This window comes from Salmo trutta, chromosome 32, assembly GCF_901001165.1.
Source record: "Salmo trutta chromosome 32, fSalTru1.1, whole genome shotgun sequence".
In the NCBI taxonomy this organism is placed as follows: domain Eukaryota; kingdom Metazoa; phylum Chordata; class Actinopteri; order Salmoniformes; family Salmonidae; genus Salmo; species Salmo trutta.
The window spans coordinates 584930-611547 of NC_042988.1; the positions used below are offsets into that span (position 1 = coordinate 584930).

At 40.7% G+C, this 26618-nt stretch overlaps 1 protein-coding gene across 3 annotated transcripts; it reads left to right on the forward strand.

The window, feature by feature from the left end:
- The first annotated feature begins 600 nt into the window (after window positions 1-600).
- LOC115170720 (sideroflexin-5) lies at window positions 601-25362 on the forward strand. Of its 3 annotated transcripts, XM_029726958.1 has the most exons (15): window positions 601-758; window positions 16295-16363; window positions 16744-16821; window positions 17011-17037; window positions 18672-18726; window positions 18822-18847; window positions 19082-19135; window positions 19271-19327; window positions 19775-19840; window positions 20150-20240; window positions 21102-21217; window positions 22299-22317; window positions 23875-23960; window positions 24263-24380; window positions 24582-25362. In XM_029726958.1, exons 1-15 carry the CDS (start codon window positions 657-659, stop codon window positions 24599-24601), a joined length of 984 nt encoding a protein of 327 aa, XP_029582818.1. In that variant the 5' UTR covers window positions 601-656; the 3' UTR covers window positions 24602-25362. The 3 variants fall into 3 exon arrangements, with proteins under 3 accessions (XP_029582818.1, XP_029582816.1, XP_029582817.1); XM_029726956.1 differs by lacking the exon at window positions 22299-22317 and having other exon boundaries at window positions 602-758; XM_029726957.1 differs by lacking the exon at window positions 22299-22317 and having other exon boundaries at window positions 602-758; window positions 19109-19135.
- The last annotated feature ends 1256 nt before the right edge of the window (window positions 25363-26618 follow it).

The window sequence follows — 26618 nt, forward strand, 5'->3', positions numbered from 1 at the left end:
GTCTTCGTAGCAATGTTCCAACATCTAGTGGAAAGCCTTCACAGAAGAGTGGAGGCTGTTATAGCAGCAAAGGGGGGACCAACTCTATATTAATGCCCATGATTTTGGAATGAGATTTTCGATATTCGAGCAGGTGTCCACATACTTTTGGCCATTTAGTGTAATTAATCTCAGTCAGTGATTGACAGTAGCCTATATGTACTATTTCATGTTAGATGAGATTCAATCTAATTTAATCAGTTTAATTTAGGCCTATTTCATTCAGGTAAACTAGTATATTGGCTTGATAGCGGAATTGGTCTTTTTGGTTTGCTAGACATTACACATCGAGGGTTCTCGGTTGAACGTGGACGCACGCCGAGCAGTCCTTGCACACCGGGCGAAATGCAGTGAAAAGAGTGTGTCCCTTATTTTCATGGACAGATTTTGGGTGAAGTAAAACCTCTCGCTTCTCCTCTTCCTCTCTGCCATAACACAAAAACAGTTATGCAACCGGTTTTCAACTGATCAATTATTTGGGATGTGTAGTCATCTTGTATAACTTTCTCTGTGTAACTGGAGATGACAGAAACTACACCTCCCAAGTAACATTGCGATTAATTGCTTCTCTAGTTTCACTGGAGTATAGCCAGTTCACTACTTAAAAATCCCGTTTCATGATTGACATATATATTTATTTCAACAAATACTTATCCGTTCTCATGGCGGAATCTGCAGCCTGTCCTGCATTCCAGCTTGGAAGACCTCGATATGATCAGGTAAAGCATATTTTTGGACTTTTTTGTATCATTAATCCCATTGTTTGGTATCTCTAAGAGTGCAAAAAAAACCCCCACTACACTATAGATCCGACCTCTGCCTGCGATCACATCATTATGCTCGCTGCATGTGACTTTGTAGCGAAAGTTGCCTCTGATGTCCGCTCGATACATGTTGGTAAAATCTTTGTAGTGCAATCCTCTTTATGTTCTGTGCAAATGCAAGAAAGTATCCTACTTTCTTGAAATTAACAAGTAGCGAAAACGAGGGGTGGGGATGTGTTTCGGAGATGATAGCAGGGTTGGCTACCCCACTGTAGCTAAATGCTGAGGCTACAATACTTTGCGAACATCCTATGGTCCTAATAATGGATCCAAACTTTTTGCATGCCTGATCTGTAAATCAGCATTAGTCTTACTTAAAGGAAAATTGCTAAAATGTTCTATTTTTTTTCAGGTTCTTTATTACACTTGAGTAGACTGCACTGAATAGGCATATAGAACAGCCTAAATATAATTGAATAGCTTTATTATTACTTGTGACATCCGGATTATTTTTACGCTTTTTTATCTCTCGGGACAATCTGAAACTTTCATGAGGGATAAAAAAGTGACAAGTAAGAATTTATGTAGGCCTCATAATTTTGTTTAAAAAAAATGTTTTCCTTCCAACTAGTGACGCACCGATATGACATTTTTGGCCAATACCGATATCAGTTATTTTCCTTGCCAAATAAAACGATACCGATAAAGCGAACTGATATTTAACATTTTTGTGGCCTTTTAGGTATTCTAGTACAGTTTAAATAGTTAACACACACACACACACACGGACACAGCCGTCTAAGGCACTGCATCTCAGTGCAAGAGACGTCACTACAGTCCCTGGTTCGAATCTAGGCTGTATCACATCCGGCCGTGATTGGGAGTCCCATAGGGCGGCGCACAATTGGCCCAGCGTCGTCCGGACAAATAAGAATTTGTTCTTAACCAACTTGCCTAGTTTAAATAAAGGTTACACACACACACACACACACACACACACACACACACACACACACACACACCACACTGACTAAAAAGTTATTTTGTTGGCATTTATGTATATGTCCCCATTACCAGTAAAACATAATCAAAACCAATTTTTTTCACTTGCTGTGCTGTTTCGTTGATCAGTTGTTCAGTCGTTTCATTCTCAACCATGATTTCTATGGAACGGCGTTTGGGTCTTTGCGTGTCTCAAAATATACTATTTAACACTATTTGACGTGTCAAATAAGCTTGTTGACCAATCAGGACCTGAATATGACTGCACGTCACATAATTTAACGCGTTCATACATTTTTTACGTAGTTATTACACATTGATTACACTATCACTCGTATTTCATATGTCACAACGATTCATGCTATGATGCTGGTAAAGTTGTGTCGCGCACCTACAGTGCTGGTCATAAAATAAAAGCTTACTAGCTCATGGATGCAAACAATGTTCTTCCCCATGTTCTTTTTATTTTTTTTATTTTTTATAATTCAGTTCTTATTTGATTAATGGTCGGACCCATCTATGTGAAGCTAGCCACAATAAGGATTAGCCACAATAGTGGACTTTGCCCTTAGCCTTCAAAATAAAAGTATACCATAATTTTACTATTTGCATAACTGTCAATGATATACTTTTATTTTGAAGGAAAACCGCAAATTCCATTTTACATTACATTTACGTCATTTAGCAGACGCTCTTATCCAGAGCGACTTACAAATTGGTGCATTCACCTTATGATATCCAGTTGAACAACCACTTTACAATAGTACATCTATACCTTTTTTGGGGGGTAGAAGGATTACTTTATCCTATCCCAGGTATTCCTTAAAGAGGTGGGGTTTCAGGTGTCTCCGGAAGGTGGTGATTCACTCCGCTGTCCTGGCGTCGTGAGGGAGCTTGTTCCACCATTGGGGTGCCAGAGCAGCGAACAGTTTTGACTGGGCTGAGCGGGAACTGTGCTTCCGCAGAGGGAGGCGAGCAGGCCAGAGGTGGATGAACGCAGTGCCCTTCTTTGGGTGTAGGGACTGATCAGAGCCTGAAGGTACGGAGGTGCCGTTCCCCTCACAGCTCTGTAGGCAAGCACCATGGTCTTGAAGCAGATGCGAGCTTCAACTGGAAGCCAGTGGAGTGTGCGGAGGAGCGGGGTGACATGAGAGAACTTGGGAAGGTTGAACACCAGACGGGCTGTGACATTCTGGATGAGTTGTAGGGGTTTAATGGCACAGGCAGGGAGCCCCGCCAGCAGCGAGTTGCAGTAATCCAGACGGGAGATGACAAGTGCCTGGATTAGGACCTGCGCCGCTTCCTGTGTAAGGCAGGGTCGTACCCTGCGAATGTTGTAGAGCATGAACCTACAGGATCGGGTCACCGCCTTGATGTTAGTGGAGAACAACAGGGTGTTGTCCAGGGTCACGCCAAGGCTCTTAGCACTCTGGGAGGAGGACACAATGGAATTGTCAACCGTGATGGCGAGATCATGGAATGGGCAGTCCTTCCCCGGGAGGAAGAGCAGCCCCGTCTTGCCGAGGTTCAGCTTGAGGTGGTGATCCATCATCCACACTGATATGTCTGCCAGACATGCAGAGATGTGATTCGCCACCTGGTTATCAGAAGGGGGAAAGGAGAAGATTAATTGTGTGTCGTCTGCGTAGCAATGATAGGAGAGACCATGTGAGGATATGACAGAGCCAAGTGACTTGGTGTATAGCGAGAATAGGAGAGGGCCTAGAACTGAGCCCTAGGGGACACGAGTGGTGAGAGCACGTGGTGCGGAGAACGAATTCTCGCCACGCCACCTGGTAGGAGCGACCTGTCAGGTAGGACGCAATCCAAGAGTAAGCTGCACCGGAGATGCCCAACTCGGAGAGGGTGGAGAGGAGGATCTGATGGTTCACAGTATCAAAGGCAGCCGATAAGTCTAGAAGGATGAGGGCAGAGGAGAGAGAGTTAGCTTTAGCATTGCGGAGAGCCTCCGTGACAGAGAGAATAGCAGTCACAGTTGAATGACCAGTCTTGAAACCTGACTGATTTGGATCAAGAAGGTCATTCTGAGAGAGATAGCAAGAGAGCTGGCCAAGGACGGCACGCTCAAGAGTTTTGGAGAGAAAAGAAAGAAGGGATACTGGTCTGTAGTTGTTGACATCGGATGGATCGAGTGTGAGTTTTTTGAGAAGGGGTGCAACTCTCGCTCTCTTGAAGACGGAAGGGACGTAGCCAGCGGTCAAGGATGAGTTGATGAGCGAGGTGAGGTAGGGGAGAAGGTCTCCGGAAATGGTCTGGAGAAGAGAGGAGGGGATAGGGTCAAGCGGGCAGGTTGTTGGGCGGCCGGCCGTCACAAGTCGCAAGATTTCATCTGGAGAGAGAGGGGAGAAAGAGGTCAAAGCATAGGGTAGGGCAATGATAGCAGGACCAGCGGTGTCGTTTGACTTAACAAACGAGGATCGGATGTCGTCAACCTTCTTTTCAAAATGGTTGACGAAGTCATCCGCAGAGAGGGAGGAGGGGGGGAGGGGAGGAGGATTCAGGAGGGAGGAGAAGGTGGCAAAGAGCTTCCTAGGGTTAGAGGCAGATGCTTGGAATTTAGAGTGGTAGAAAGTGGCTTTAGCAGCAGAAACAGAGGAAGAAAATATAGAGAGGAGGGAGTGAAAAGATGCCAGGTCCGCAGGGAGGCTAGTTTTCCTCAATTTCCGCTCGGCTGCCCGGAGCCCTGTTCTGTGAGCTCGCAATGAGTCGTTAAGCCACGGAGCAGGAGGGGAGGACCGAGCCGGCCGGGAGGATAGGGGACATAGAGAGTCAAAGGATGCAGAAAGGGAGGAGAGGAGGGTTGAGGAAGCAGAATCAGGAGATTGGTTGGAGAAGGATTGAGCAGAGGGAAGAGATGATAGGATGGAAGAGGAGAGAGTAGCAGGAGAGAGAGCGAAGGTTGCGATGGTGCAATACCATCTGAGTAGGGGCAGAGAGGAAAAGGATACAAGGTAGTGGTCGGAGACTTGAAGGGGAGTTGCAGTGAGATTAGTAGAAGAACAGCATCTAGTAAAGATGAGGTCAAGCGTATTGCCTGCCTTGTGAGTAGGGGGGGGGGACGGTGAGAGGGTGAGGTCAAAAGAGAAGAGGAGTGGAAAGAAGGAGGCAGAGAGAAATGAGTCAAAGGTAGACATAGGGAGGTTAAAGTCACCCAGAAGTGTGAGGGTTGAGCCATCCTCAGGAAAGGAACTTATCAAGGCGTCAAGCTCATTGATGAACTCTCCAAGGGAACCTGGAGGGCGATAAATAAGGATGTTAAGCTTGAATGGGCTAGTGACTGTGATAGCATGGAATTCAAAGGAGGAGATAGACAGATGGGTCAGGGGAGAAAGAGAGAATGTCCACTTGGGAGAGATGAGGATTCCAGTGCCACCATCCCGCTGACCAGATGCTCTCGGGGTATGCGAGAACACGTGGTCAGACGAGGAGAGAGCAGTAGGAGTAGCAGTGTTTTCTGTGGTAATCCATGTTTCCGTCAGTGCCAAGAAGTCGAGGGACTGCCTTGTTGGCCGCAGACCGGCAGTTCCAGAGGCTGCCGGAGACCTGGAACTCCACGTGGGTCGTGCGCGCTGGGACCACCACGTTAGAGTGGCGGCGGCCACGCGGTGTGAAGCGTTTGTGTGGCCTGTGCAGAGAGGAGAGAACAGGGATAGACAGACACATAGTTGACAGGCTACAGGAGAGGCTACGCTAATGCAAAGGAGATTGGAATGAAAATTAACTAAACAACTGGGGAAGCGAGAGAGCAGGGCCTCCCTCACTAACCATTCACTGAAACACTCAAATATAACTTTTCCAACTTCCACTTTAGAAATTATAATTGATGTAAACTACAGTGGTTCAATGTTTCCACTATTGTGCCTAATCCTTTTTGTTGCTAGCTTCACAACACATGACATGGTCCGGTCACGCCTCATTAGCCAGACAAAGCTGGCTGGCTGCATATAACGTTAGCTTTGGGCAACAGGGTTAAGTAGCTGACTAGCTATTTATTTTCATGAACTGAAGTTCAATTTCAATTGGCGAACAACAGGTGGCAACCTAGCTAATACTTACTCACAAGGATTCGTAAATCATTGCTAAAAATAATGAAAATGATTGCAGTTTCTACTGGTCATTGTTTTCAGGCTGGTTGTATAGGTAGGTACCAAGCTAAAGCTAGCTACCTCAGAAGTTGCGGTCGAACAAATTATGCTGTATTACCAACGCGGTATTGTAAACACATCGTTCGTGGCCGGTGTTTGCTTGTTTGCAGACTTTTTTGTACAGCTTTGCCAGTGCTATTGTATCTTTTTTGACACGCAAAGAACCAAACGGCGGTCCATAGTATGTATGTCGTGAAGCTAATAGCAGTGATGCTATTACCGTGTAACTCCGGTAGGACAACATCTGAAAAATAGAGCACTTGGTAGTGTGTACCGATGCTCAACCAGTCGGCGAAAGCCAACATCACCCACGACAGAGAACGGTTAATTGTCAAAGGCAATGAATTCCATTATCTTGGCCTTAATGGATTTCGCCTTTGAGTTGTCTCGCTGAAATTTTGTTACTCTTTCAAATGACTGCTCATTTTGTTGACTGCTCGATCCAAACAGCAGACATTGTGGGCTTGTTTAGGAATACTGTGTTGCATGTATAGCGGCAAATTTTATGTGGCGTCTTTACTTCATGTACCTACGTTATATACACGTCAGCTTTGACATCGGTTTTCCACATCGGCGTTAAACTAGACATCGATACCGATGTTGGCATTTTTAGCTAATATCGTCCGATTCCGATATGTTCACCGATATATCGTGCATCCTTACTTCCAAACATTTAAATATGCCTCTTCAAATGACAAACTGAATTATTCTGCTGTGCTATGTTTGAGGTGAAGGGTGTTGTACAAAATGAGGGGTGTTGTACAAAACAAAGTCATCAGTGATTGAATAATCTGTAACCAATCAGATTATCGAAGCTAATGACATTTTTAAATGGCGCTTTACCCATTTGTGTTCTGGCTCTGGCCCAACCCACCGGTTTCTGGGACCAATCAGAACGGTTAGAATGTGTTAGCGTTCTAGAAATCGTCAGGGAGGTATTCAGGTCATAAGAAGGAAATACCCCTTGACTACTCCCCCAAATTGGAGAAAGCAAACATTCTTTCCCATTGACCTGCATTGTAAAAGAGTCAACTTCTCTGTTGATTTTTTGTTACACAGAAATAACAAAACATACCGAAAAGCTGCTGTGTTGTTCAATGTAACCAGGTCAAAAATCCCGACCTATGGTTCACAATGCTCCCACATAGGGAAATAGAGCCTGTGAGAAGAGCCCTGTGGCTTCAGGCTATTCTGCATGGGAAATGTGGGGACCCGGTGTCCAATTAGGCTGCACGTAGCCAATGGGGTAACCACAGGTTGTTTTCCCCATAGGCGGCAGGACCGCGACGTTCTATCTAATACCGACTGGGACTATCCAGACTCATTGCGAAGAAGAAACTATCCTCCATGGGTGTGGCGTAGTATTCGGCCGGAGCAAGGAGTTTTGATAGCCAGGCAAACATCAGATAGTTCGCTCCGAAGAATCTGGGTCATCCCGTTGCAATGTGTGCAAGATTAATGGTCTGTCTACCCTTAGACAGACTATGCCCTTCCCTGGACCACCCATGGCTGTGCCCCTGCCCAGTCATGTGAAATCCATAGATTAGGCCCTAATGAATTTATTTCAATTGACTGATTTCCTTATTTGGAGTTGTTGCGTTTATATTTATGTTCAGTATATTTCGAGGTTGGACGTTAGCACGTTGCACGTACCACTAATATTGGCCGATTCCGATATGCTCACCCGATATATTGTGCATCCCTAGTCTGAATACTTTCCGAATGCACTGTATGTGAGAATGCTGTTTATTGACTACAGTTCAGCATTCAACACTGTGATCGCCAAGCTGTACCCTTTGTTCACCCACAATTGAATGACACAACTCCATCAAGTTTGCTGACGACACCAAGGTTGTAGGCCTGATAACCAACAACGATGAGTCAGCCTATAGGTATGTGAACTGGCATTGTGGTGCCAGGACAACAACCTCTCCCTCAACTCCAGCAAAACCAAGGACTTGATTGTTGACTTCAGGAAGCAGAGGAGGTAACATGCCCCGATCCACATCAACGGGACTGCAGTAGAGGGAGTCAGCAGTTTAAAGTTCCTTGGCGTCCACCTCACGAGGACTTGACATGGACCAACAACACCACCACTCTTGTCAAGAGGGTGCAACTGCGTCTCTACATCCAGCTGAAGAAAATCAGCATGCTACCCAGTCCTCTCCAAATACTACCTCTTCAATATCGAGAGGGTCCTGACCAGTTGCATCACAGCCTGATACGGGAATTGTTCCATCCACAACCACATGGCCCTCCAGTGGGTGGTGAAGACATCTGTGTACATCACTGGGACCGTGCTCCCACCCATCCAGGATATCTACTCGAAATGGTGCCTGAGAAAGGCCTGCAGCATCAAGGACCCACACACCCCAGCCATGAGCTATTCACTCCCTTACCATTGGGCAGACAGTATCGGCCCATGAGGTCTGATGCCAACATGCTCAGAGACAGTTTCCATCTACAAGCAACTAGAATGACCACTTGCACTGACTCTCCTCACCTCAGCACCAGGGTTGGGGTGTAACGGATTACAAAAAAACTAACTGCAATTCATTACCAGCTAAAATATTGTAATCAGATTACAGATATTTTTGAAAAACTAGATTATTACTTCTAGGATAACTTTTAAATTCAGAATTATTTTGGGGACACCATTCTGTTTTCTCAATGACATTCCAATGACATTCCAAAGGCACATGTTTTAAGTTTGTTCTGCCTGAGCAAGTCTGACCACAAATCAGAGACCACTATGACGACGCACCAAATGCGTTTGATGGATCGCGGGAAAAGAGAAGGAATAGGCTTTTGTAGGCTACAGTCCAAGCTTTGTATTCCAATGGTGTGACTGCTGTCGGCACCCAAAGATAATCCTACTTGAATAAACGTTTGGAGATAAGGGCTACAGCCGTGGTACGTAACCAACGGACGGACGATACAGATATCTCTTATTATTGATATCTAGACTACATAGCACATTGATGTGAATCACACTGCTGCTCTCATTGATTTGCGCCTTACGGATTGTGGTTGTTGTGGATTGCTGTTCACAAATGTATGTGTATTTTAACCCAATAATGGTTGAATTGAAGAAGTTTAAGCTGCCTATCAATCCTTGTTTTTGCGACGAGGGGTATATTTATTAGAGAAACCATTTACAGTTTAAGAATCACACGGAAGCAAGAAGAGCAAAACAAGAATTTCTATTGAACAAATTCAGGTAGGTCCCTCCCTGTTTCATTCTGTTTGCTTCTGTTTAAGAAACATTTTGCATCAGAATCAGAGTAATGAATATGCCTCCGGTGGACAGCCAGTAAAAAATACGCTGTTGCAACAGCTGCATAGTCCGGATCCCAGGCTATGTAATGAAAGTTTGAGTTCCATACTGTCAAAAACACGTTTAATTTAAGAAGACCAGGAGTGGGGCTTTTATTTTCTTAATGGAAAATTACCATCTTGTTTTTCACTCGCAAATAGCACTTTTTCGGTAGTGTTCAAAGCATGCCATTCTGAGAGCAGCATTTATTTTCCAATCAGTCCTCCATGATAAAGGCAGAATTGAGCGATTTCTGTTAGTTGGGCCAGCTGCAAAGTCAAAATAAGATATATTGTAAAAGTATTTTTGGTATTAATGTAAGGTTATAGTTAGGCATTAGGGTTAGCAGTGTGGTTAAGGTTAGGTTTCAAATCAAATTGTATGACTTTGTGTCTGTGCCAGCTCCTAACCTGAGCCTCTTAAAACCTGTTGGGGATAGGGGGCAGTATTGAGAATTATGAAAAAAATATGTGCCCATTTTTAACTGCCTCCTACACCAACTCAGAAGCTAGAATATGCATATTATTGTTCAGGTTTGGATAGAAAACACTCTGAATTTTCTAAAACTGTTTGAATGGTGTCTGTAAGTATAACAGAACTCATATGGCAGTCAAAACCCTGAGACAAATTCTGACAGGAAGTGGATACCTGATGTGTTAAATTACCTTTAAGCCTATGCCATTGAAACACACAGGGGCTTATTAATCGTTGAGCACTTCCTATGGCTTCCACTAGATGTCACCAGTCTTTACAAAGTTGTTTGAGTCTTCTACTGTGAGAACTGAACGAACAAGAGCCTTGGAACGGTGGTGGCCGACAAGACTCTGGCGCGCGAGTTCATGTTGGGTACTCTCGTTCCAATACGTTTTAAAAGAGAATGCAATCGTCCGCCTTGAATATTATTCATGTTCTGGTTGAAAAAGGCCCTAATGATTTATGCTATACAACGTTTGACATGTTTGAACGAACGTAAATATTTTTTCTCCCCTCTTTCATGAAGAGAAGTCCGGCGGGCTTAGATCATGTGCTAACAACACGGAGCTTTTTGGACATACATTATGAGCTTTTTCGAACAAAACTACATTTGTTATGGACCTGGGATTCCTGGAAGTGACATCTGATGAAGAGAATCAAAGGTAATGGATTATTTACATAGTATTTTCGATTTTAGATCTCTCCAACATGGCGGTTAGTCTGTATCGCAAAGCATATTTTTATGGGCGCAGTGCTCAGATTATTGCAAAGTGTGATCTCCCAGTAAGGTTATTTTTAAATCTGGCAATCCGGTTGCGTTCAAGAGATGTAAATCTATAATTCTTTGAATGACAATATAATATTTTACCAATGTTTTCGAATAGTAATTATTTAATTTGTTGTGCTGATTTGACTGGCGGTATTGGAGGGAAAAGATTTCCTCAACATCAACGCCATAGTAAAACGCTGTTTTTGGATATAAATATGAACTTGATAGAACTAAAAATGCATGTATTGTCTAACATAATGTCCTAGGAGTGTCATCTGATGGAGATTGTCAAAGGTTAGTGCATAATTTTAGCTGGTTTTCTGCTTTTGGTGACGCGTGTCTTTGAATTGACAAAACATTACACACAGCTATTGTCAATGTACTCTCCTAACATAATCTAACTTTATGCTTTCGCCGTAAAGCCTTTTTGAAATCGGACAACGTGGTTAGATTAAGGAGATGTTTATCTTTCAAAGGGTGTAAGATAGTTGTATGTTTGAGAAATTTGAATTATGACATTTAATTGTTATTACTGATTACAGTTTTGGACAGGTAATTAATAACTGTAGAAGATTACATTTAGAAAGTAACCTTCCCAACCCTGCTTAGCACAAACACACACACATTCATGCAACACTAGTACGATTAACCAAAATATCAATTAGTTTTTTTCTGAGGTCAATGGACAGCTTCTCTAGAGATATATCAGATCAAACCAGAACTGTGTGATGTAGTAGGGAGTTGTAGATTCTAATAGGCCAATATTCTACATAGTTTTGCACAGAAAATGTGGTAATTAATTACAATGACCATAATCCATTGCGTGTCTACTTGTCCGTTCTGTGTTTCTTTTATGCCTGCTATGTAAAAGAGACAGAATGCGTGATCGAGAGGGATAGACACTGAGGTATAATAAGAGGGTAGAGAGTATTTGCTTCATGAAGTATCTTTACCTGAAAATACATTATCTAAGTGATTAATAGATGGTATTCAGCAGTCATAAAAGTATGCCTTATTTATATTGAAGAACTACTAAAACTGTGATTTTTGTCAGACAGCATAGCTAGCAGCTCTATAGAGATGATGACTTGGAATGAAATAATCAAGTCATCAAATATAACAAATGTAATATACACATTTTAAATATTTTAAGGTAATGTGAATAAATTTAGACTGGAGTTAATAAGTGATAAGCAGTAATGGGCCGTCACTACCATCATGGGACTTATATTAGTGCATAGTGCATTTAATGTTGAGAAAAAAAACATTGAAATCGAAAACCGTGATTATTTTTAAATAATCCAACCAACACCGAGATGACCTCAAAAAACACCAATCGCTCAGCACTATGACACACACACACACACACACACACAATCCCCCTTCCCCAAAACATGTGTAAATATTGGACAAAATTGTGCCTTCCTGTATTATACTTATGCTAAAATGTTTATTCTACTGAGCCATTACTTTGTTTTCTTATTGTTGTATTGTCGGGAAGGAACCTTCAAGTAAGAATTCCGTAGGACGATGTATACCATGTGTATCCCATACATAAGACTAATGAACTTGATACTTGAAAGATAGTCATTTACACGGGCTATTGCATGGCTCCAAGTAGTCTCTTCTCACAGCTCCAAGAGGCTTAAGTCTATTTAGACCTCCATTTCGCAACCTCTGATGCAATTGCAAAACTAAAATAATTTTGTTCATGTGAAACATTGAATCATCCTGCAATAGCAATTTTGATTTTTATCATTACAAGCGTCCAGTCATATGATGTCAAACGCGGCATTTATCAATGGGTGATGTAAGGTTTCATTGTTTCACGAATAGAGCATCCATCCATATTTTGTGGCCCAAAAATCTTCAGCACAGGTTGGCTTACGGTAAAAAAGGCATATTCACTAACATTTTCATTTCGTTGCATCATACCAGTTAAAATTAGGCTAGGTCTTGAATCTCACTGACTCCTTTTGCTGCTGCCCGTGATACATCTCTGCTAGCTGTGTGTTGTGTATTCTCTGGAGAACTGAAGCACATGCATAATTAAAGCAGTCTTCTCACATGCAGCCTGTGCTCTTCTCCCAGACAAAACTGGAGCTACAGCAGCACTGCAGATGTAGGAACTTAATTTGAGCCAGTTTGCTACAGCAGGAAAACAATCCTGCAGCAACAGGAAATTTGAATTATTTTGTGGGCTATAATTAATGGACAGTTTTGTCGGGATTGATACATTTTTCGTAAGGTAAAATCAAGTCTGAAATTTCAAAGTGTAAATTGCTAACTTCAGAAGCCTTTTTCATCCTCAAATACACTACAACTATCTGTACAGATGGGCTGTGAAGACATTTATATATGGGCTGTGAGGACACTGAATAACAAAAGCATACATAGATTTACAGAACGGTAGCTACTGCATTCTTCACAATTACATGTCATTAGAGGTGGAGGAGAGTGTTTTCAATTAAAACTGAATGTAGGAAAGATAATGAAGATGGAGGGATGAGCTCTCCTGTCTTGCCTTTCTTCTCCTGCCTTTCATACGTGATACATGGCTTGAAGGCATTTGATTGAAGCTGCCATGTTTCAGTCCATCTGGTTTGCCAAATTGAATCTTGGCATGCACTGCCATCAGGCCTTTTCAAACTGTTGGCACACAATGTACGGCCGGGCCCATGTAGTAAGGGGAAGGGAAAAACAAAATGTTTCACCACCAAGTTTAGTTTAGTTCATTAGGATCCCCATTAGCTACTGCACATGCAGCAGCTACTCTTCCTGGGGCCCACATAAACATACAAATACAATACACAGAACAGTTAGACAAGGATTTTTATATATACAGTGGCAAGAAAAAGTATGTGAACCCTTTGGAATTACCTGGACTTCTGCATAATCTGTGTATCCTTTTGTTATTCAGTGTCCTCACAGCCATATATAAATGTCTTCACAGCCCATGTGTACAGATGTAGGATCTTAATTTGATCACCCTGTTGCTGGATAACTTGTAGTGTATTTGAGGATGAAAAAGGCTTCTGAAGTTAGTAATTTACACTTCGAAATTTCATACTTGATTTTACCTTACGAAAAATGTATCAACCCCTACAAAAGGGTTCACATACTTTTTCTTGCCACTGTGTGTGTGTGTGTGTATACATTTACATTTTAGTCATTTAGCAGACGCTCTTATCCAAAGCGACTTACAGTAGTGAATGCATACATTTCATACAATTTCATACATTTTTTTCTGTGCTGGCCCCCCGTGGGAATATATGTGTGTATATATATGAAGGCTATTCCATGTGAGAAATTGCCAAGAAACTGAAGATCTCGTACAACGCTGTATACTACTCCCTTCACAGAACAGCACAAACTGGCCCTAACCAGAATAGAAAGTGGAGTGGTTTGAGAAACAGACGCCTCACAAGTCCTCAACTGGCAGCTTCATTAAATAGTACCCGCAAAACACCAGTCTCAACATCAACAGTGAAGAGGCGACTCCGGGATGCTGGCCTTCTAGGCAGAGTTGCAAAGAAAAAGCCATATCTCAGACTGGCCAATAAAAATAAAAGATTAAGAAGGGGAAAAGAACACACACTGGACAGAGGAACTCTGCCAGTACGAGATCTTCAGTTTCTTGGCAATTTCTCACATGGAATAGCCTTCATTTCTCAGAACAAGAATAGACTGACGAGTTTCAGAAGAAAGTTCTTTGTTTCTGGCCATTTTGAGCCTGTAATCGAACCCACACATGCTGATGCTCCAGATACTCAACTAGTCTAAAGAAGGCCAGTTTTATTGCTTCTTTAATCAGAACAACAGTTTTCAGATGTGCTAACATAATTGCAAAAGGGTTTCCTAATGATCAATTAGTCTTTTAAAATGATAAACTTGGATTAGCTAGCACAACGTGCCTTTGGAACACAGGAGTGATGGTTGCTGATAATGGGCCTCTGTACGCCTATGTAGATATTCCATAAAGAATCTGCAGTTTCCAGCTACAATAGTCATTTACAACATTATTAACAATGTCTACACTGTATTTCTGATCAATTTGATGTTATTTTAATGGACATAAAATGTGCTTTTCTTTCAAAAACAAGGACATTTCTAAGTGACCCCAAACTTTTGAACGGTAGTGTATATCTCATTCTAAAAATAAATATAAAATAAGAGCAAACCAGACTGCACCATTTTCTTGTTTTTATTTATTTACGCATAGCCAGGTTCACACTCCAACACTCAGACATAATTTGCAAAAAACAAAGCATTTGTGTTTATTGAGTCCACCAGATCAGAGGTAATAGGGATGACCTTGGATGTTCTCTTGATAAGTGCATGAATTTAACAATATTCCTGTCCTGCTAGCCATTCAAAATGTAACGAGTACTTTTGGGTGTCAGGGAAAATGTATGGAGTAAAATGTACATTATTTTCTTTAGGAATGTAGTGAAGTAAAAGTTATCAAATATAAAAAGTAAGTACAGATACCCCAAAAAATGAATTAAATAGTATTTTTACTTAAGTACTTTACACCACTGAATAAGAGTTATATATTGGAAAGATACCAAGAGACACTAGGCATGAATGTAACCAAGTAAGAAGGACTCTGCGATAGAGGGGTGACGAAAACATGCTCAAGTGCACTGTGTCTTAAGAGTCAACCCATACATCTGTTCTGTCTTACTTTGTATCCCTCAAATATTTTCAAGTAATTAACTCTAAACAACAGTTAGCAGCTTAACCACTTTTCTTCAATCGACATCATTTGAAATTGAGACGTTGATTCATTATTTAAATGTTGATGTCACGACTTCCGCCGAAGTCGGTCCCTCTCCTTGTGTGGGCGGCGTTGGGCGGTCGACGTCACTGGCCTTCTAGCCATCGCCGATCCACTTTTCATTTTCCATTTGGTTTGTCTTTGTTTTACGCACCTGGTTTAAATTCCCCACTTACTTGTTCATTATTTAACCCTCTGTTCCCCCATGTTTTTTTCTGAGTGATTGTTTGTATGTATACGGTCCGTTATTGTGGGCTAGTTTATTGTGTTGTATTTATTGATTCCTTGAGTAAATTATGTTCCTTACTCATTTCTGCTGTCCTGCGCCTGACTCCTCCACACCAGCTACACACAGGCCGATTACAGTTGAATTTGGGTACCACAAACAACACGTTATTAAAGATAATCTGCTTAATGACTATACGACTAAAATGTATTAAGGCATTCATAAAGTATTCATAAGCCCTACATAGCTTCACAAATCATTTGTAAGTAATATAATACTACGTAAAGGTTGATATAAATTGTCCTTACGTCTGCTGCTTTGGAAAATGTGGGATAACCTTTTTGTCACCCTTCACATAACATGTGATTTCCTTATGGAGGATTTCTGAGGCATCCATATTTGCCTTATGAAGGGTTTATGAAGGCTTCATTGAGCCTTAAAAGTTATATTTTGTTTAGAATGGGACTGGATTATTGAAGATGTGCATAAGCAATTTAGTTACTATAGTTAATGGTATTCAATAAAGGAATGAATTGGGTGGTTTGAATTTTGTCCTGCGAGGTCCCACCCACTCTCCACCACTGATAACGTACATAGCCATTGAAGATGTTCTCTCCCTCTTTCCCCTGATTTCCCCCTCATTCTGTCCCCCTCACGTACAAGTGTGCTACCTATTTACAGAGAGATGGGGTGTTAAGATTTGGTATTGCATTATGGCTAGTTCATCAAGAATTAACTACTTGCTTTGTCTTTTCCAGAGTTCATTTTTTGGCCGGCTGAAACACTTTGTAGAGATCATTGACCCCAGCACACTCTTTGTGTCTGAGGTAAGGTACAGTTGAAAACATCAATCCACGTACTGTTTTACTACTTCAGCAATTGGTTTTTGTAAGAGACCGGATTCAATATGAGACTTGGGAACTGTGGCAACAGGAGAATACCGTCCAATACTTTAGATCTGGAATGAAATCAGATAACAGGGTCGGACTGGGAACAGAAATTGGCCCACAAATTTCTCATACACCAGCCCATTTTTCCCTCAAAGGCCCCATTGTTAGCCCATTGTTAATTCTGCTCAAAATTATTTTGGGACAGGCCCACTGGGCTAAAGATGCCCTATTTCCTTCTATGAGATAACACATTAACTCGGAACCTAACTACCTATTATTAATTATCTTGTTGACTCAAATGACTCTTATCTCTCCAGAGACGATTGACAGAATGCATTAAGCTCCTAGATGAATTTAAACATGGAACACTACCACCTGGAGTTTCTGATCTACAGGTTAGCTTTTTGTTATCAGAAATTCCTTTGTCAGTGTTACAGAATATATACTTTTCCAAAATGTAATTTTATTTTAAGCATAATGTTTGACACTTGCAATATGTAGCTGTAACACTCCATACATTCAGCTGCCCAACATTTCCCCTCACTGCTCTGAACTGACACAGCTGTTTTTATTTTACTATTTAGCTATGGGAAGCCCAAAAGGTCAAGCAGGTAAGTTGTGGCACACGTCTGTTCGTATAAAGCAGTCTGACCCCATGTACAGTTGAAGTCGGAAGTTTACATACACCTTAGCCAAATACATTTAAACTCAGTTTTTCACAATTCCTGACATTTAATCCTAGTAAAAATTCCCTGTCTTAGGTCAGCTAGGATCACCACTTTATTTTAAGAATGTGAAATGTCAGAATAATAGTAGAGAGAATGATTTATTTCAGCTTTTATTTATTTCATCACATTCCCAGTCGGTCAGAAGTTTACATACACTCAATTAGTATTTGGTAGCATTGCCTTTAAATTGTTTAACTTCGGTCAAACGTTTCAGGTAGCCTTCCACAAGCGTCCCACAATAAGTTGGGTGAATTTTGGCCTATTCCTCCTGACAGAGCTGGTGTAACGGAGTCAGGTTTGTAGGCCTCCTTGCTTGTACACGCTTTTTCAGTTCTGCCCACACATTTTCTATTGGATTGAGGTCAGGGCTTTGTGATGGCCACTCCAATACCTTGACTTTGTTGTCCTTAAGCCATTTTGCCACAACTTTGGAAGTATGCTTGGGGTCATTGTCCATTTGGAAGACCCATTTGCTACCAAGCTTTAACTTCCTGGCTGATGTCTTGAGATGTTGCTTCAGTATATCCTCATAATTTTCCAGCCTCATGATGCCATCTATTTTGTTAAGTGCACCAGTCCCTCCTGCAGCAAAGCACCCCCACAACATGATGCTGCCACCCCCGTGCTTCACCGTTGGGATGGTGTTCTTCGGCTTGCAAGCTTCCCCCTTTTTCCTCCAAACATAATGATGGTCATTATGGCCAAACAGTTCTATTTTTGTTTCAGTAGACCAGAGAACAATTCTCCAAAAAGTACGATCTTTGTCCCCATATAGATACTTTTGTACCTGTTTCCTCCAGAATCTTCACAAGGTCCTTTGATGTTGTTCTGGGATTGATTTGCACTTTTTGCACCTAAGTACGTTCATCTCTAGGAGACAGAACACGCCTCCTTCCTGAGTGGTGTGACGGCGGCGTGGTCCCATGGTGCTTATACTTGCGTACTATTGTGTGTACAGATGAATGTGGTACCTTCAGGCGTTTGTAAATTGATCCCAAGGATGAACCAGACTTGTGGAGGTCTACAATTTTTTTTCTGAGGTCTTGGCTGATTTCTTTTGATTTTCCCATGATGTCAAGCGAAGAGGCACTGAGTTTGAAGGTAGGCCTTGAAATACATCCACAGGTACACCTCCAATTGACTCAAATGATGTCAATTAGCCTATCAGAACCTTCTAATCATTTTCTGGAATTTTCCAAGCTGTTTAAAGGCACAGTCAACTTAGAGTATGTAAACTTCTGACCCACTGGAATTGTGATTAAGTGAAATAATCTGTCTGTAAACAATTGTTGGAAAAATTACTTGTCAAGCACAAAGTAGATGTCCTAACCGACTTGCCAAAACTATAGTTTGTTAACAAGAAATTTGTGGAGTGGTTGAAAAACGAGTTTTAATAACTCCAACCTAAGTGTATGTAAACTTCCGACTTCAACTGTATGCATTGCCATACATACGTTTTCCCTTTCCTCTTGGAAGCATGATGATGATGTCACACTCTTTCTCATATCTGAATGCAGGCCATCATTCATCCTGACACAGGAGAGAAGATTTTCATGCCTTTTCGAATGTCAGGTATGACTTCCAAGTGAAGATTTTCACCAGAGTGTCTTTTATTTTGTTAATGGTAATTTTTACACTGATTTATATATTTTTTTGCATCTAAACAGGTTATGTCCCATTTGGAACACCAATTGTAAGTCTTATATGAAATTATTACTGTATTTCATATGTATCTATGGATACAATATTCAACTTTGTCCTGAAGTTGATTACTGTATGTAAATACGTGTAACATCTGGTATGGTCATTTGTTTAATAATACACTGTTGGTTGTACTGACTTTTTGGGTTAGAGGGAAGCAGCCATTCTGGAGACCTTGCGAGACTAGAACAGTTGCACTATTGTCTCCTTATCTGGCCTAATCTAGGTTGTGGGCCTTCTTCTTCCAAATCAGACTGTGGTATCCACCATTTTCTGGCAGGTAAAGACATGACAAGCAACCTTTTCAACATTAACGGTCCCATGTTGTTAATATCCACATTGGATACGCTCTCCTTCCCAGTGAGGTAAAGTGATGTAATTGAATTTCACAGTTTTTTTTTTTTTCTCCTTTCAGTGGCTTAACCAGAGTCACAATGCCTGTGTCAACTACTCAAACCGCAATGCTACTAAGGTAGTGTATGAGAGGATCATTTATATTATTTACGGCTTGATTTTCAGAAAAGGTATTGAATTACAATTCTGTGTAAGTGTTTTTGGTCCACATACTGTGCTGCTCCATAGCAGCTAGCACTGCATCTCCTGCATCTGGTACTGTAGATTTCCTTCCATTTAGCCATGGCTCATGTCCATTAGGCACCAAATAGAAGAAAGTGGACTGAAACAGCGTGCAATAAGAAACACACATTTTTGTTTTCCGCTGCAAAACGTTTAGCTATGGTTTGCTCTAATTAACACCACCCAGATGTACAGTATAGAAAATGTTTTGAACATATGACTGATGTCAAAGTGTACATTTTCCATTCACGGTTTTGGTATTCAAGAGAGTGATTTTAGCCAGTGTTAGTCTTACGTAATAGGCTGTGAGATACTAAGTCATTCATGTTGTTGTTCATATTAGCCTACACCGACATCCACGTTTCTTCAAGGTTACTTCGGAGCTGTGACCAGTGCTGTCTCCCTTGCGGTCAGTTGATAATTATTATACATTTATGGTTAGGAATATTCCGTTTCAGCGATTTTGTCCTGCCTATTTCTGCTATATGTAACGTTTTAAATGGGTTTAGAGCACAGGCGGCCAATAGCACCTTAATTGGGGAGGACAGGCTCATAGTAATGGCTGAAACGGAATGAATGGAATAGTATGGAACACATCAAATACATGGTTTCCATGTGTTTGATACCATTCCATTCCAGCCATTATTATGAGCCGCCTTCCCCTCAGCAGCCTCCTGTGGTTTAGAGTGTATCCTAAAGTTTGTGCTGTGTTGTTTAGGTAGGACTGAATGTACTGATTCAGAAAGCCAACAGGTTGAGTCCAGCAACCCGAATGATAATACAGAGACTCATCCCTTTCCCAGCTGTGGGTAAGTATTCGTAAATATTTAAATAAAAACACATTAATATAGTATTAATGTGAACATTAGACTTGATTTAAAATCAGTTTATCACAATGTAATATGAGCTACAGGTGCAAATTAATAGGCTGCACTGTGTTTACTTTTGGGTTCATTTTCCGTCTGTCCTGTATGTAGGTCTCCTCCTTTTTATTAATAGAGCTTTGCTATAAATGCATCAATCACAGGGATAAATCACCTTTAACCAGAGCTGCAAATAAATTGGTGACAGAGGAGGCAGAGTTTTGCTGCTGGTTTCTCCTCTATAAGCGTTGTATGGTTAGCATTGTATAGCTAATAGCAATCCTCCTACTACATAGATCTCTGTTCAATATTGTCAAGGTTGCTCCCCAGTTGTAAATGTGAAACCTATGTGCTTACTAAGGGCCTGTCTATAGACCTCACATGCTGAAGTGGAATAATCCAGATGAAATAGATGCATTGGCCCTGTTGGAATACTCTTAAAATGCATCCTTCCTTCCTGCCATCCCTAAAGTAGTTGGCGGCAGATAGCCTAAAGGTTAGAGCGTCGGGTCACTAACCGAAAAGTGGTTCAAAAAGAGGTGAAAAATCTGATGTGCCCGTGAGCAAGGCACTTAACCCTAATTTGCTCCAGGGGCGCCGTACTACTATGGCTGACCCTGTAAAAAAATAAACATTTCACTGCACCTATCCGACTATTCTAGTTGTCTAGTAGTGTCAGATTAGTGATTACTTCAAGAATGGGAGGAAGGAAAGATACGTTTTTAGAGTATTCAAATGTGTAGGTCTCAATCTCAGCTGAATGTCAGGCATTGCCACTGTCACAACCAGTATTCTCTGCTTACTCAGCCAGTGCCAACATTTGCAACGTGGGCCTCATGAGGCACAATGAGCTGTCAGAGGGCATCGACGTGCTGGACGAAAATGGGAACATATTGGGCTCCTCAAAGATTGCTGCCAAACATGTGAGTGGCTGGTCATCAGTGAGACCTCTCACACAAGCCTTTATAAAAAACACTGTTTCCTTCCTGGCCATAGAGAGAAAATGAATGGAGTCATTCCACTAGCTAGCTATCAAACATACTGTGCAGATGCAGTGCCTTCAGAAAGTATGCATACCTCTTGACTTAGTCCACATTTTGTTGTGTTAAAGCCAGAAAAAAGATGACTAAATCGGTCCGCTAATATACAGCATCAGTCAAAAGTTTGGGCATACCTACTCATTCAAGGGTTTTTCTTTATTTGTACTATTTTCTACATTGTAGAATAATATTTATGGCAACAACAGCTCATAATATGGACTTGGTCTTTTACCAAATAGGGCTATCTTCTGTATACCAACCCTACCTTGTCACAACACAACCGATTGGCTGAAACGCATTAAGAAGGCACACCTATTAATTGAAATGCATTCCAGGTTATGGGCCTGTCCACAATCACCCGACCTCAACCCAATTGAGATGGTTTGGGATGAGTTGGACTGCAGAGAGAAGGAAAAGCAGCAAACAGGTGCTCAGCAAATGTAGGAACTCCTTCAAGACTATTGTAAAAGCATTCCTCATGAAGCTGGTTGAGAGAATGCCAAGAGTGTTCAAAGCTGTCTTCAAGACAAAGGGTGGCCATTTTGAAGAATCTCAAATATAAAATATATTTTGATTTGTTTAACACCTTTATGCTTACTACATGATTCCGTATGTGTTATTTCATAGTTTTGATGTCCTCACTGTTATTCTACAATGTAGCAAATAGTTAAAATAAAGAAAAACCCTTGAATGAGTAGGTGTGTCCAAACTTTTGACTGGTACTGTATATTTTTATTAATATATTTTTTGAATTTAGATTTTTCAGCGGGTGCCCCTACTATGACAATATTTGTACATTATTCTTAAAAAATCTCTAAGCTCTGTCAAGTTGGTTGTTGATCATTGATAGACAGCCATTTTCAAGTCTTGCAAATAGATTTTCAAGACTGTAACTAGGCCACTCAGGAACATTCAATATTGTCTTGGTAACCAACTTCATTGTATATTTGGCCTTGTGTTGTAGGTTATTGTCCTGCTGAAAGGTAAGTTTATCTCCAAGTGTTTGTTGGAAAGCAGACTGAAACAGGTTTTCCTCTAGGATTTCCCCTAGCTCTATTCCATTTATTTTTATTTTTAAAAAACTCCCTAGTCCTTACCGATGACAAGCATACCCATAACATGATGCAGCCACCAACAGGCTTTAAAATGTGAAGAGTGGTACTCAGTGATGTGTTGGATTTGCCCCAAACATAACACTTTGGATTCAGAACATAAAGTTAATTTCTTTGACACATTTTTTGCAGTTTTACTTTAGTGCCTTATTGCAAACAGGATGCATGTTTTTGGAATATTTTGTATTCTGTACAGGCTTCCTTCTTTTCACTCTGTCATTTAAGTTAGTGTTGTGGAGTAACTACAATGTTGTTGATCCATCCTGTTTTCTCCTATCATGGCCATTAAACTGTAGCTGTTTTAAAGTCACCATTGACCTCATTGTGAAATCACTGAGCGGTTTCCTTCCTCTCCAGCAAATGAGTGAGGAAGGACACCTTTATCTTTGTAGTGACGATGTATATTAATACACCATTCAAAGTGTAATTACATTTACATTACATTTAAGTCATTTAGCAGACGCTCTTATCCAGAGCGACTTACAAATTGGTGCATTCACCTTGTGATATCCAGTGGAACAACCACTTTACAATAGTGCATCTAATTAATAACTTCACTGTGCTCAAAGGGATATTCAATGTCTGCTTTTTTATTTTGACCTATCTACCTTCTTTGTGAGGCATTGGAAAACCTCCCTGGTCTTTGTGGTTGAATCTGTGTTTAACATTCACTGCTCGACTTGAGGGACCTTTAAAATTATCTGTATGTGTGGGGTACACAGATGAGGTAGTCATTCAAAAATCATGTTAAACACTATTATTGCACACAGAGTGAATCCATGCAACTTATGTGACTTGTTAAGAAAATATTTACTTATGAACTTATTTAGGCTTGCCAAAACATTTCATTTCAGCTTTTCATTTTTAATTAATTTGTAAAAAAAATTCTGAAAACATAATTCCACTTTGACATTATTGGGTATTGTGTGTATGCCAGACAATTTAAATTCAGGCAGTAACACAAAATGTGTAAAAGTCAAGGTGTGTGAATACTTTCTGAAAGCACTGTATATCAAATTCATTGTTTTAGCATATTCAATCAGTATTTAGAATGAAAGATACCCTGACCAAGATGGCCATCCTGTAATCATGTCCATTCTAGTGTTCTATTTAGTTCTCTGTTCCTGCCAAATATTTTGTCTGCAAACTGTTGATATTTTATATTCTATGCAAAATGTGTATTTTTAATGTGTGGAGGATCAGTTTCTGAATAGTCTGTCTGTGACTGAAGTCAGTACGATTCTTCCTATGAGGTTCAATAAAGTAAGAAAAGGTTTATTTTATAATTTTTTATTAGTCTAACATATTTATGTTTTTCCTCATATGTCCATATGCTGCATCCTTCAAACCTCATGGGGGGGAATTTAATCCAACATATTGCAATATTTTTAATTGAAGCATGTGCACAATATTGTTCTTTCCCCCCAGGCAATTATGGAGACAGCCTTTACCAGAGTGGTCCTCCCGATGCCAATCTTTGTCCTTCCTCCCATCATTATGTCCTACCTAGAAAAGTATGTCATGCTTCTATATGGGTCAGAAATATTTAGTGTACTGCCTTGTCTAGTCCCTGCATTAATGTCAGAATAGTGTCAGTTGAGTTATGGTCATCCCAATACCTAAAGCCTGAAAAATAGGGTCCTGGATAGGACAATGTTTTCAACAGATGAACATTCTGTGGCATTTCATTTTTTGGAAGAGTGGAGGTTTTGACAATTACTATTGTAATCATGTGTAAGAAATGTTGTATTAGTGTTGAGATTGTACTCAATACAAATGCCAATATCAAATGTGTGCTTCCCTTCATGTCTGTTAGACTTCCATTGCTGCAGACGAATCGGAGGCTGTTGCTGCCCATCCACAGCCTGGTGTGTCTGGCTACCTTCAGCCTCTCCCTGCCCCTGGCCATCAGCCTATTCCCACAGATGTCTCAGGTACTACTGCTGCTGCTATCCCTGAAGGCTGGCTGGACAGCTGGAAGGAATTAACCTCACACACACTTCACTTGTCTCTTGTAATTAAGAACGAACGATAAAGGTTCTGGGTTTAGAGGTACTGTGAAGGGCTATTAGGTGTTGCAGGTGGTTGGTAGGCATATTGTGTGCTTACATCTTTCTCTGGTTCAACTTCAACAGATAGAGGTGTCTCAGCTTGAGCCGGAGATCGCAATGGCAACCGATTGCAAGGTGGTGACCTACAATAAGGGACTGTGATGACTGGCCCTCGAGGAGAGAGAGGACAGGGCACTGAACAGCGGTGCAAATTAGCCTCCTTTTTGACTGGCTGTAACGGACACTCCAGGTCTCTCTCTGGTGTAGGGTGAAGTTGCCCCTAGACGCTGATCTTGGCTCAGTTTTGTATTTTCCCACTAATGGATTGGGGAGGGGAAGCTTATCCCAGATCTGAACCTAGGGGAAACTTCACCCTGGATCTCTGTCTCCCATAGCCTAACATGGTAACAGCTCCAGGCACTTTTTGCTGCATTAAAATAGTGTAGCATAAATAATGTACTGTCTTAATCAATGGTGTTAATACAACACATTCCATGGAATGTGAAAATTATGCAAATCAGTAAGGTTGAGGGAGGTTAACGGAACAATATCGTAGTAATATGTTATGATGGAACTTTATAATGTTATGCCCATACCAGCTATTTCGCAATTGGCCGTGCTGATCAACCCAATTGTTACAATTTTTATGAGATGTTTTTATTGTTGACCCAATTTTTTTATTTTTTATTAAGTAAAAGATAAAATCTAAAATAGTTTTACAATCACACCAATCAGTGTTGAGTGATAGATCCTGATAGACTGTTACATACCCCTTGAGTTATTCCACATTGTCTTGTTACAGCCTGAATTCAAAATGGATTAGATAGATTTGTTTTCTCTCACACAATACCCCATAATGACAAAGTGAAAACATGTTTTTAGAAATGTTTGCAACTTTATTGGAAATTAAATACAGAAATATCTAATTTACATAAGTATTCACACCCCTGAGTCAATACATGTTAGAATCACCTTAAGTCTCTAAGTGCTTTGCACACCTGGATTGTACAATATTTACACATTCTTTTAAAACATTATTCAAGCTCTGTCAAGTTGGTTCTTGATCATTGCTAAACATCCATTTAAGTCTAGCCATAGATTTTCAAGCCTAATTAAGTCAAAACTGGAAGTAGGCCACTCAGGAACATTCAATGTTGTCTTGGTAAGCAACTCCAGCATATATTTGGCCTTGTGTTTTAGGTTATTGACCTGCTAAAAGGTTGTTGATCCATCCTCCGTTTTCTCCTATCACAGCCATTAAACTCTGTAACTGTTTTCAAGACACCATTGGCCGGCCTCATGGTGTAATCCCTGAGCGAGTACCTTCTTCTCCGGCAACTGAGTTAGGAAGGACACCTGTATCTTTGTAGTGACTGGGTGTATTGATACACCATCCAAAGTGTAATTATTAAGTTCGCCATGCTCAAAGGGATATTCAATGTTTGCTTTTTTTCTTCTTTTTTTTTTACCCATCTACCAATAGGTACCCTTATTTTGAGGCATTGGAAAACCTCCCTGGTGTTTGAATCTGTATTTGAAATTCACTGCTCGGCTGAGGGACCTTACAATTATCTGTTTGTGTGGGGTACAGAGATGAGGTAGTCATTCAAAAATCATGTTAAACACTATTCTTGCATACAGAGTGAATCAATGCAACTTTATTATGTAACTTGTTTAGCAAATATTTTCTCCTGAACTTATTTAGGCTTGCCATAACAAAGGGGTTGAATACTTATTGACTCAAGACATTTCAGCTTTTCATTTTTAATGAATTTGTAAAAAATTCTAAAAACATTCCACATTGATGTTATGGGGTATTGTGTGTAGGCCAGTGACACAAAATGTGGAAAAAGTCAAGGGGTGTGAATACTTTCTGAAGTCACTGTATATCAAAAGATGGCCATCCTGTAATCATCTCCATTCTACTGTTCTATTTAATTCTGTGTTCATGGCAAAATATATTGTCTGTAAACAGACAATATATCAATTTAATCAATTTTAAATTCAGGCTGTAACATAACAAAATGTGGAAATAGTCTAGGGGTGTGAATACTTTATGAAAGCACTGTATAATGTGAAAGAGCAGGCTAGGCTACTCTGTAGGCTACTTGAGTCTGATGT

Coding starts and splice junctions, on each gene's coding strand:
- LOC115170720 (XM_029726956.1), top strand. CDS start 657: ATGATTGACATATATATTTATTTCAACAAATACTTATCCGTTCTCATG. Junction 19,136..19,270: donor TATCCACCATTTTCTGGCAG/GTAAAGACATGA, acceptor TTCTCCTTTCAG/TGGCTTAACCAGAGTCACAA. Junction 24,381..24,581: donor TATTCCCACAGATGTCTCAG/GTACTACTGCTG, acceptor CAACTTCAACAG/ATAGAGGTGTCTCAGCTTGA.